The 12,037-nt window shown below is 41.7% G+C and overlaps 1 protein-coding gene across 23 annotated transcripts in view; it reads left to right on the top strand.

Annotated features, from left to right (window-relative positions):
* The first annotated feature begins 145 nt into the window (after nucleotides 1-145).
* LOC311443738 (phosphatidylinositol-binding clathrin assembly protein-like) overlaps nucleotides 146-12,037 on the top strand; it is a 30,143-nt gene continuing 18,251 nt past the window's right edge. For 13 of the 23 annotated variants that reach the window (XM_084534150.1, XM_084534149.1, XM_084534147.1 and 10 more), the window contains exons 1-8: nucleotides 151-444; nucleotides 7,136-7,278; nucleotides 8,358-8,433; nucleotides 9,238-9,340; nucleotides 9,501-9,594; nucleotides 9,695-9,806; nucleotides 10,927-11,033; nucleotides 11,572-11,619. In XM_084534150.1, coding sequence (XP_084390276.1) covers nucleotides 315-444; nucleotides 7,136-7,278; nucleotides 8,358-8,433; nucleotides 9,238-9,340; nucleotides 9,501-9,594; nucleotides 9,695-9,806; nucleotides 10,927-11,033; nucleotides 11,572-11,619 — 813 coding nt within the window. In that variant the 5' untranslated portion in view covers nucleotides 151-314. Of the gene's footprint in view, nucleotides 445-7,135; nucleotides 7,279-8,357; nucleotides 8,434-9,237; nucleotides 9,341-9,500; nucleotides 9,595-9,694; nucleotides 9,807-10,926; nucleotides 11,034-11,571; nucleotides 11,620-12,037 lie in introns of all 23 variants that reach the window. The other 10 variants (XM_084534152.1, XM_084534151.1, XM_084534143.1 and 7 more) reach the window with 3 other exon arrangements.

The raw sequence follows: 12,037 nt of genomic DNA, 5'->3' as shown, positions 1-12,037 counted from the left end.
TCAGCCTCCACACAACCCCGGGGGGCCGGCGGGGAGAGCCGGGGAGCTGTGTCGGGGCCGCGTCGGGGCCGTGTCGGGGCCGTGTCGGGGCTCCGGCCGCCTCCCGGGGCGGAGCGGGGCGGCCGCTCGGTCACCTGACGGCGCCGCCGCCGCCATTTTGTCGGGGAGTGGAAATGTGAAAGGGGAAGGCGCGGCGCAGCCCGGGCCGGCTGCTTTCCTCCTCCTCCTCCTCCTCCTCATCTTCCTCCTCATCACCGTCCCCGGCCGCCTTCCTCGCCGTCGTCCTTCCCCGGGGAGGCCGCGGGAGCCCCGCCATGTCGGGGCAGTCGCTCACCGACCGCATCGCGGCGGCGCAGCACAGCGTCACCGGCTCGGCCGTCGCCAAAGCCGTCTGCAAGGCGACGACCCACGAGGTGATGGGCCCCAAGAAGAAGCACCTGGACTGTGAGTAGCGGCCGTGTCGGGAGCCGCGGCTTCCCCCGCCTCGCCTCCACGTGGGAGCTGCGAGCCCCGGCCGAGCCGCGGGGCGCTGTGTGGGGACGGCAGCCCCCCGAGAGCCTCCCGGCTGCCGAGCCCTGCCCCCGGGGCGGGCGGTGCGGTGGCAGGGGCTGTGCGGCACTGCTCGGGCTTCTCGGGGCGCTGCCGGGCACTTCTGTGCCCCCCCGGGGGGATGCAGCTGCCTCCAGCCCGTCCCGAAATGCGGCTGTCCTGGGGCCGTGCCGGAAGGCTGGGGTGAGGTGAAGGGATGGGGGAAGGCGGAGTGCATCTTCCCTAAAGGGCAGCGCCTGATTGCTGGTATCTGTCAACTCAGCATGTTGAAACTCCCTTTTTATGTACCAAAAGATGCCGAAAGCTGCCCCCGCTATCTGCAGAATTATCGGTGGTGTTGCTTTGTTTCAGTTTTTAATAACTGCATAGCACTTGAAGTTGCTCTTTGCTCAGTTGTGCAATGAGTGCTGCAAACCTTGCGCGCCGGGCAGTATCTCCACACGCCTTCGATGAAAAGCAAACCAAGCGTGTGCCTTCACGCCAGGGAGAGCAAAGGCAAGGCAAAGCTGGGTGCTGCTCCCGTCAGAGGCTGGGGACCAGGCTGGTGGATGTGTGGGACTCCTTCCAGCTGACGGTACCATGGGGAGCCTGCTGTTCGGGCGCTCAGAACAAGCGTGTTCTGTTAACTGGTGAGGACAGTTCGGCTCTTGGTGCTGTGGCACTCATCTGGTGAAACAGGCATCTTGCATGAAAGCCTTTGACACGGGTCAGGTAGAGAAACTGAGTGTATTTCTTACTGATCTGGATGCGTGGAAGCCAGGTGCAGTAGTAAATGTTGCGGCTACGGGGTTGAAGTTGAAAGTCTTAAAGCTGGGTAATTGATGATTCTTTTTGTTATACTGTTGTTACCTTGTTTTATTTTCTGCCTGAGGTAGAACAACTTTGAGGTAACCCTTATGTCCAGAAATGGCAACATGACAGGAAGCCAGAAATCCGTGACAGCTTGCTCAATAGTTCAAAAGTTTCTGAAGCTGAGAAGAGGGGGTGTGTTGTTCGAAACTGATGCCATTCACTGTGCAAAGTAAGAAAATGGACATCTGGAAAAACTGTGTCTTGAGAATAGGATAAAGTGGTATTGTGACTGTCGTGTTCCTTTGGATGTTTACTGATAGAAATCTGCTCAGAGTTGTCAGTCTCTGTGAAGGTTCTTACCTCCCAAATGAGCTCTGTGTTTTGCTGTCAGTTGCTGTCTATTATTCTTGTGTCTAAAAAAAATAAAAAGCTTGTTGTGCTGTCTGTAGCTCTGGAGTACAGGAGGACCGTGGTGGGGTGGACGAAAAAGATGTGAAATGTGGGACTGCGAATACCTTTGCAAAGAGCTTTAAAAAAATAAAAAAAAATTCCAGTAAATATTCTTCAGTCTTCATTGAGCATATGCATGTGCTGCTTTTCAAACATCTGCAAGTCTATGTATTGCACTTCTTAATTATTATTTTTTTTAACTTGTACATCTGTAAGCAAAACTTAGTTGTACTGAACATAAGCAGATGAGATACAAGTTCAAATACTGTTATCTCTGGAACAATCACACAGCGTAGTTTCAAAGACACAGCGCAAGTAGTTTCCAAAGCATGACATAAAACATAGCTTGGACTTAATGCAAAACACTGCTAGTTGCACCTTGGTCCCTGCATGTGCGTGTCATTACAAATGTACGCCATCTGGTATTACTTGTAGTTGCTGCTCAAAAAAAAAAAAAGGTTCCCCAAGAACATGTTTTGAGAGTTGACAGTTGTATTGAGGATCATGGAGAAGTATCAGTCTCTGGACTCGATTCAGATAATTTCTTAAAGTCCCCTTATTGCCAAACTTCCTTAGCAAGGGAGACTTTAATATTACGGTCTGGGTATAAGCAGGAAGATGTTCTGCATACAATGTGTGAGCTAGTATGTGGAGCCTCCGGTCTTGCTGAGCTGCTGGGTGGTATAGTGAGTTTTCTTAAAGAGCAATAAAAAAAAACCTAAGCAATGTCAGTGGGGATACTTGATGTATTTTTTTCTTTTAAAGTAGGTCGCAGTGTTCTAAATAAGTCAGCAGATCTATTTCTGTAGTATTTTGTAATATTTCAGGATAAAATAAAATGTTACACAGTGATTGTTCTTTTTCCTCAGTGAAGCTCTCGAAGCCTTGTGTTTTCTTCCCCATGTTTTTGGCTGTCTTGCTTTGCCTCAGCCTCCTGAATTTGGGTTGCAGTGGAGTGGGGCTCGGTGCTTCTTTTGGTGACATCTCTCTTCCTGGCTAACTGTGGAAAAAACATCAAAAAAAAAAAACATAACTTAAAGCTGTAGCCAAGCTGGACCGAAATTTAGAAAGCGCAAACCCTAAAGTGAATTGTATATTAAACTTGTAAATGAACGCAGTAAAACTGCAGGTTTTTTCTCTCTTTATGCCTTGTACACAGCCCTCTTAAGAAGCAGATGGGAGGGGAAAGTGGTTAATGTTGCTCATCAAGACTTAAAGCTGCTCTAGGTGTACAGGCTTTAGAAGTCTTGTAAGAAGTGATAATTTAGGTACTTCAAAATTGTATTATGTAACAAAATTGGGCTATTTAGCTTTCCACTTTTGGTGAAAGTTGAGGGCTCCACCAAGCCATTGGGGATTCAAATGTTGCCAGTAATGTCCCATTATGACTGTCACAGGTCGGGGATGTTTTGTATCTGCCCTTTCTTTTGGCAGCTGGAGCTCATGACTGGCTGGCGAGTGCTGATGCAGTTTGGCTCTTAGAGATATGTCACTTGTGATACTGCGCGGAGACACACGCCCAGGCAGGAAGGTGCCAGTCTTTAATGTGAAACTCTCTAGTCCTCTGCAAAGCTGTTCAATTTGACTGAACCAACAAAATGAAAACACCGACAGAAATACCTGAGTTAATGTTGGAATCTGTAAATGCTTTACTTTTTTAATGTAGCAATTGCTTAAAACTTTTTTAAAAGGCTTTATGAAAACTTTTTATCTTGTAACCTTGTTTCGTGGGGGAGTGGGACAGAATCCCTGAATTAATATTGCTTCTAGCAACTGTAATTCTAAGCCAGTTCAGATTTAGCTACCATGTAAAAGAAACTTAGGTTGCTATCAGATCTTCGCTATAAGCACACATGGACATAAACACTTCTGTTAATCAGGTGATACTCCTTAATCCACCAGCTGGAACTGTGGCATTCCCTAGGCTGCACTGAGGAAGTCTGCTCAAGTGTTCCTTCTGGTTTTACTTCACAGTGTAACTTTCAGAAAAGCCATTTTTTTAAAGACTGCTGGCTTAAGACAATTGGTCTTAATTCTTGTATCTGCCTGCCTTAGAGCTCTTTCTCTCCCATGGTGGAAGGGAAGAAATATGGGAGTATTCAGCAACTGTAGTTGCCTTAACTCCTGTATTACAGGTGTCTTGAAAGAATTATTTCCGAATGAAGAAAATGATTACTTTCTTGTTGCTTTAACGTTGAAAAGGATGTTGGTTTTTGTCAGCGCCTGGCTGAAGAATTTCCAGCGAACTGATTTTTATATCTGGATTTACACATGCTGCTCTCTGAAGAGCTGTGTGGTTTCACAGATGATGTGCCAGTATTTCAGATGAGCTGTCGAAGAAAAATCCTTAGTGCTCTTCTAGGCAGTAGGGTTTCCACAGATCTAGGCAGCTTGAAATCCCCTGCAGTGCTCTTCTGGTTTAAAGCTGATTGATTTTATTTTATTTTTCCTGTGTGATGTTAACAAGTTTCTAAAGTCTATCCTAGAAATTGCACTAGGGTTTCACTTGCAGTGGAAGCAGTTCCTCTGTGTGACTGGCAAAATGTTTTGAGTTAGAAAGTGTTTATGGAAGTGGTGTGATAAGAGAGCGAGCGTTGCTTGCCCTACGACACGTTTCATCCCGTTCAAGGCAGGTTTTGCAGCCAACATCCCTATTACCGTTGCCCAGCTGTCAGTCTCTCAGGTGCATGTGTTCCTTTGTGTTCCCAGATGCAGGGTGTTAATAGTCTTTTCTTCCTTTGCTGCCAGCTGTAACAAATCCATGCTTTTTTTTTTTTTTTTTTTTTTTTAATCTAGGGATCCTACTGCAGCCTTAAAAAAAAAAAAAAAAAAAAGGCAAAAAAAGACTTTAGAGAAATTTTTGCTTTTTTTTTGTTAAAGATTTCGAGTGATGGAATTCAGATGTGGGACTAGCCCTTAATAGTATTATTACTAATTGTGTGTTTAAAAAAATACATAGGCAAGAAATCTCCCAGGTGTTCAGCATCGTCTTAGCCTTAGCTGAGGGCAGGTGACAAGACTGCATGAAACAAAAATCTCTCTAGTAAAATACCCAGGAGATGAGCCTGGCTGCTGTTTCTCTCAGAGAGCAGAAAGTTGTTTTTAGCTTGGATTTTCCTTCCCAGTTCTACTTATTAAATAATAAGCACTCTTAATGTTCACTAGATCATCAGAGAAAAAAATTGACTTGCTTCGTGGTCATGGGAAGGAGAAGAACTTTGTGCGGAAATGCTGCTTTCAGCAGGCTGTGTGGTCTTTGCCCTCAGCAGTTTAATGGAATTCCTTTAACTGTTACCTATTAGTGGTGGTACAGATACTGTTCAGTGTCCTTTGGGGTGGATTTTTTATTTATTTATTTATTTTGTAAGCTGAGAAGAGGAATTGCCACTTGTAAGAGTTCTGCAACGTTTTTTGCTGATTACAATCCAGTTGTATGAACGTACTGAGCTAAAGCTAGCAGCAGTCTTGATAATGCTTAGAAAATGAATGGATTCAGGAAGACTTATTTGTCCTAATGTGCTCTGACAGAATTACTTAGAAGTTCTCATTCAGTAGGTGAGACTACTGAATTAAAATTCAGGTTCTCGTCTATGTATAGATTTTTGAATTGGATCTTGCTTCATTATACAGAACAGTAACTGTCTGTGGACAGCTGGGGCTTCAAGAGATCTTAAAATATGATTTCCTTTGGCACAGCATCTGAGGATGACACAGCCATAAGTGGTGAGGGGCATCTGTAAAATGACTCTGAGGTTCTTTGTATTTGTGCAGTGAGATGTTTTACTAAACAATCGGATTTTGCTGTATAGCTTGCCTCAGGCTCCTTTTCAGGGCTCTTCTAGCTGTACAGTTATTTCAGTGCTTTTGCCTGTTATTATTAGGGATGAAAGTTTTCATCCCAACTCGAGTGTTTTGTACGTATTTGGAAACTTCTGATGTTGGAGTGACATTAGTAAGGTTATTAGTGTCTTCAAGTATCTTATTGAAGCAGAAAGCTACCGAAAACTCTTAATAGACAGAGAAACTGAAAGTAAAATTACTCAAAGTATCCATTAGTGATCCTTAATTATAGGACTTTAAAACAAAAAAAAACTCTTATTAAACAGGTTCCTAATGAAGTTACATCTGTAATATATTCAGTGCGCTAGAGCAGATAAAAAGATGAAATGCAATATTTCCATCGCATAATGTGTCCTAAACTATCTCAATACGTGACCTCCAAGTTCAGTCAAGTTGCTGCTGGTAATGTCATCGGTCCTCTGCATGGTGCTAACAGTGTGATAGCGAAGCTGGTGGTGCTGGCACCTGGGTGCTGGGTTGCTGCCCGGCTTCCCAAGCACCTGCACCTCTCCAGGTATTTGCAGAGCAAAACCACAGAGGCAGCACTGCTGAGCTCCAGCCAGCGGGCTGCTCCCAGACTTGGCTTGAAGAAGAAGCCACAAAGGAAGCTTTTCAAAGTAGGTGTTTGTTGTACCGGCCTTGCCCAGTCCTTGAGGCGTGCTTTGATCACACCTGAGCCAAAGTTAGCTCAAAGAGAATAAATCAAGTGTGCGTGTCTCAGGGGTTTAGAATAGTCCTGCTTGCAGTTCTCCACGCAGCGAGTGCCCTTCTTCCCTGGGTGTCTGCTGGAGCCTGCTCTGGTTTTGTACCAGCACTCAGGCAGTGGGTTGAAGCTCTCTGACCTTCCACGTTAATGTTTTACTGCTGAGTTCATGAGCAGTCTCTGACACAAAGAGCTTTTTTTTGATGCAAAAGCTTGAAATCTGCCATGATCCAGCACAGTGCACTCAGCAGGTTGGCGATTAGGTCACTCGAGCTGAGTGGAGAGGTGTGTAGGTGTAGGCTCTTGCCCATAAATCTGCTGGGGAAGAGGCTTAGTGCAGGTTTGCAGCATCTCGTTTGCTCTCAGGTGTTAGTGCTCAGGCTTGGACCTGAGCTCTGGGTACTTGCTCCTTGCTGATCTTGTGGGCTGCAGCTGTCTCAGCTTTTCTGCTCTTGTCTCTCTTTCATTCTGGTTAGATTGAATGACTCCAGGCACTGGCTATTCAGTGTGTCTGCACTGGCTTTTGGATGATACCTTGGGACTAGATCTTCTGCTGGGGCAGGTTATTTATGAGCTGTTGGAACTCCATAAAACTGTTGAAATGCCTTTGACTTTATAGTCAGTGCTTTTCAGTAAAATTTAATGAGTTTGAGCAGGAAGTGTAAAATAGCTCAATTATTTCGTAAAGAACTGAAGTTAAATCTTCCAATATGAATTATCATGTTGCTTTGTGTTTTTTCACATGGGTAATCTTCTTTGAGCATGCAACTAAAGCTTTATTTTTTTTCTTCTTTAATTTAGATCTAATACAGTGCACAAATGAAATGAATGTGAATATTCCACAGTTGGCAGACACACTCTTTGAGAGAACTGCAAACAGTAGCTGGGTCGTAGTGTTCAAAGCTCTAATTACAACACACCACCTCATGATGTATGGAAACGAGGTAAGACGTGATTAGTTCTGTAAAGGCCTCCTTAACAGTGTTTGTTAACCTGTTTCAACAGATGGCAGGCTGACATTAGGGGATAATATGAAGTAAAATTCACTGCTTGGAGTTCACTAGGTAATCCAAATACAAAGCTAAACTGAATGCTGTAAATCAGTATGTATGTTTTAGTCTCTACTTCCAGTACTGTTCATACTGAAACTTGAAAGAAACAAAAGCTGACGTGGGACTATAGAAAAAATTCTGAGCATCGAGTCCTGGATGCACCAGTCAGCATCTGTTTGCCCATGCAGCAGTTAGTGGTAGGAAAGACATGAATTTGTTTGTACCAAAACTGCTCCTTAGCTTTGAATGGATGCATCCAGGGATTCAGATCAAAGGTGTGACAAGTCTCATAGGCCATTCTGATTGTAATTCTTGTTTATGGATTCAAGCATGTTTAAAGAAGTTAAAAAGTACAGAACTCATAGAACATATGTATGGGAAAAGTGGAAAGAAACTTTTTTAAAACTACTTTACTATCTGAATGTGTTGTTTCTTTCTCTAGTATTATTTGTTGAGCCAGCTATTATTCCTCAAAACTTAAATGTTATTTACTCAGATCAGCACAACTGTAAGTCTGAATTATACCATTCCCCAGTGCTGCTGTTCACCAGGGTTCTAGAAGTACTGTTGTTGCTAATTAAACTTTGCAACTAAGCTGGTCTCTGACTTTTACTGCAGCAGTGCATGTGTGGAAGCTCAGATAATTCAAGTGGAGCTTGCAACTTGTAGCTTATCTGTTCTAAACGACAAAGTTAACCTAAACAGCTCCCTCTAGGATTGCTAGTCTTATTCATGGGCAGCAGTGACTTTTTATTTAAAGTCTCACTTTTGCCAGATATGCAACTTTGTATTTTGATGCTTTGGTCATCAGTAGTTTCAAGGGCTTTTTTGTGAACTTTTTAAAGTAATTTCTATTGTTGGCAGAGGTGATTAGAAACAGTTACAAGCGAAGTGTAGTTTTCTTGTAATATGCTGAAGTGTGTTGACTCTCGCAACAAAAGTTAGATTCTCAACTTTTTCTTCCCCAACAGCGCTTTATCCAGTATCTTGCATCGCGAAACACATTGTTCAATCTAAATAACTACCTGGACAAAAGTGCCATGCAGGGTAAGGATTTTTCACTGAAGGAAAAAACTCTACTGCTTTTTTGCTCTGTGATTAGTGCCTGGGTCTCTGCGCTCTGGGAGACAAGTGACATTTAAATGAAAGAGTATTATGATTTGTATTGCATCAGGCACCAAAGAATGTCCGACCAAGAATTTAGAAACGAGAAGGTGAGATTGGGTTACCTAGCTGAGTAGAAATTTACCTGCAATGTATGTGTAGTGCTTACAGAGCTGTCGAGTTGAAATAGTGAACACTTGCACTGCCTAGAGAAACCTGATGATTATTAGCATGCTGATCTATTTCTGAATTACATTTTAGTGTCTCAGGAGTAAACATGAATTGCTAAGGTGCATGGAATGCACTGTATAGATAGCAAGGACTCCCTCAAGTCTCTGAGAGATGTTTTGGTTATTTGCCAGTGCTAGAAAGTATTTAGTCTTTGTGTGGTATGAGGCATTGCAGATGAGCTACCAAAGACTTTGGCATTTCACTAGGAATGTATTTTCAGTCTGATTTCTAGAACATCACAATAAGAGCTGCTTGGTTCTTGCCTTATATTTTTTGTTGTAGGCATTTATTCTGATAATTTCAATGAAGGCTTTTCTAATCTTAGCAAGTTGGGAAGAAGCTGTAACACTACATTGCAAAGAGAAAATAGTGAATCTTAAGACCCTGGATTGTGCTGGTGAAGTGTTGCTCTTATGCAAGTTGATGCAAAATGGATTAGTAGAATAGTTCTTGAAAAGGACTTGAAGGAAACTGTTCCTCTTCAAAATATCTAACCTATATATTCTTAACTTTTAGGCTACGATATGTCTACCTTCATTAGGCGATATAGCAGATACTTGAATGAAAAAGCACTTTCATATAGACTTGTAGCAGTTGACTTCACCAAAATGAAAAGAGGGTAAGACATTTACTGCTTCTTGTGCCTGGGAAATACCGGCTGTTGTCAAGCTTACCATGGGTTGGTGCTCCTTGTGACCCCTTGAGGCAGTATAGTAGTGTTGAAACAGCATAACCTGCTTAGGTTTCTTGGTAACCTGTAAACATCTTTTGCCCTGCAGGATAGATGGAGTGATGAGAACCATGAATGCTGAAAAGCTTCTGAAAACCCTTCCAATCATACAGAACCAGCTCGATGCACTCCTTGATTTTGATGTAAGTACTTTAAGCTCATTGTTAGGTAACAGTCACTCATTTTGAAGTGCAAGTTTATTTCATTAAACACTAATTTATTTTCTCATTGCTTTCTACACAGGCAAATCCAAATGAACTAACAAATGGTGTTATAAATGCTGCCTTTATGCTCCTCTTTAAAGATTCCATTAGACTTTTTGCGGCATACAATGAGGGGATAATTAATCTTTTAGGTATGTGGAACTATTATTGTTGTTGGGTTTTTGTTTTAGCTTTTGAAATTGTGTGCAAGTTGTTGAGAGAAATAACGTAGATAATTTCTGACTGTAATTAATAAACTGTCTGTCTCTGTTCTGATGAAATTAAGCATGTCTTAGTGTCACTGGCAACTGGTTTAGGCTTAAACATATGCTTTTACCTTGAACGCAGCCTGAAACATAAATGGAAGTGAGAGTGTGACTGATGTGACTAAAACAAAGATACCATAAATATGCAGTGTGTAGTACTTTTACAGTCCAGTTGCTACAGGTTAGTGAGATACCTGGTTTGGTTTCCTTAAACTCTGAAGTTTGGTCTGTGACAGTTAGCAAGCCTTGAGCGCTGAACGCTCTTGAATGCTTAGTGCACTCACAACACAAATGACTTCTGTTTTCCTCTACTTTGTATTTTGCCTGGTTACTTGTAGGTGGTACTTGAATCTACGTGAGCCTGGTACATGGCATCTACAGCGCTTTGCTCAAGAGTGACAAGCTATTAGGAAATTCTTATAATGACTATGCAAGCAAATTTCTGAATGAAAACATCATCTGATTGGTTTATTCTGTTAATTCAGTAATTTTTACTCAGATGTTTGCAGGCATTTCAGGCAAAACCACAAAAAGTGAAGGATGTGGTTGCTATTGGCAGTTCAGTGTGATACACGTACCACTTCAGTAGTCATTCTGATGGCTTTTGGCTATCAGGTTCACTTACAAATAGTAAAACATATTAATACAGGGGCCGGAAATGTAACCATATACCAGGAATATTGTATGTACATCACTTCCAGCTAATAAGATGAATACCTTAGAATACTAGTGCAGATGCCTAATTAAACAATTGCAGTGATTTACTTCTGTGCTTGTAAAGCTTTACATTTTATTCTAAGGTACTGAATTTTAATAATCACATTTTTCTATTAGCTGAGGACTTTTGTATTACAGGAATTTATGTCAACTTTAGAACATGGATAGCTTTGAGTTACTACTATCTTCTCTCCCCAAAGCTTGTCTTAAACTTACACTTAGTATGCTGTGTCAGCTTTTTGCCAGGACAGATGTTATCTTACAAGAGTGTTTTTATTTGCATCCTCAGAAAAATACTTTGATATGAAGAAGAACCAGTGTAAAGAAGGCTTGGATATTTACAAGAAATTTCTAGCCAGAATGACCAAATTGTCAGAATTCCTCAAAGTAGCAGAGGTAAATAATTCAACATGTATGGGAAGGCTAACTGTTAGCTATATGTACTGGTACAGTAGTCTGTATTCATAATCATGTAACATAACCTTCACTATGCAGGGAATTACTCTGCAGATTAAGTATTTTAAATTCTGTTCACTCTCATTAACGTGAAATGAGATTCTCAGGCATCTCTTTTAATAGCCAGACAACATATTAACACTTCAAAAAGATTACTATAAATTTGATTAACGGTCTAGAGTGAACTAAGTGTTAGTGTATTTACAGTACGCTCCTTTACAGTAACTGCTTAAAATGGAGTAGTTCCAGTAAGCAGTGTCAATGTTTCTGATGCTTCCAATAAGCTTTTCTGCTTTGAGATGCAGAGTAATGTGCTTGAGATTTCTAAGGTGTGATCTTAGCTAAGCTCATGCCAGTTCTGGAAGTAATTAATAGCCATTTCAATGTGTTAGCTTCTGTGTAACACTCAGACCTCACAGATTTTGTTTGTTGTCACAGCATGTAGTAACTTACTTCTTCTCCTTTTTTGTAAACCCAGCAAGTTGGAATTGATCAGGGTGATATTCCAGATCTTACTCAGGTCAGTGTACGTATCATACTGATATAATCCAATTATTTTGTCCTCTGCGTCTTTTGAGATCGGTGTGTATCATAATAATTATCTTCAATGTATTCTATTAGTCTCTGTTTATCTGAAGGAAGTATATATGTGTGTTTTCTCATGGATCAAATGCGCTCAGCATTTTTTTACTTTGCAGCTAAGATTTTTTTTTTTATTAAAACAAAACTCAGGGAAGAGCTCTTTTAGGAACTTTTATTTTTTGTGTTACGACAAAGGACTAATTGGCTTATAAGCTACAGACACCTTGGCATGTCTTGAGGAAAACCTCCATTTCACTGTAACTTCAGGTATTCCAACTCCTAAAGATTATAGCTAGCTCATGCAGTAATTAGTTGTTTTTTGTTTGTTTGTTTGTTTTTGTTTTGTTTTTTACTGCTCTGAA

Source organism: Aythya ferina (assembly GCF_964211825.1).
Source record: "Aythya ferina genome assembly, chromosome: 13".
Classification (NCBI taxonomy): domain Eukaryota; kingdom Metazoa; phylum Chordata; class Aves; order Anseriformes; family Anatidae; genus Aythya; species Aythya ferina.
This window is presented reverse-complemented; position numbering and strand designations above follow the sequence as displayed.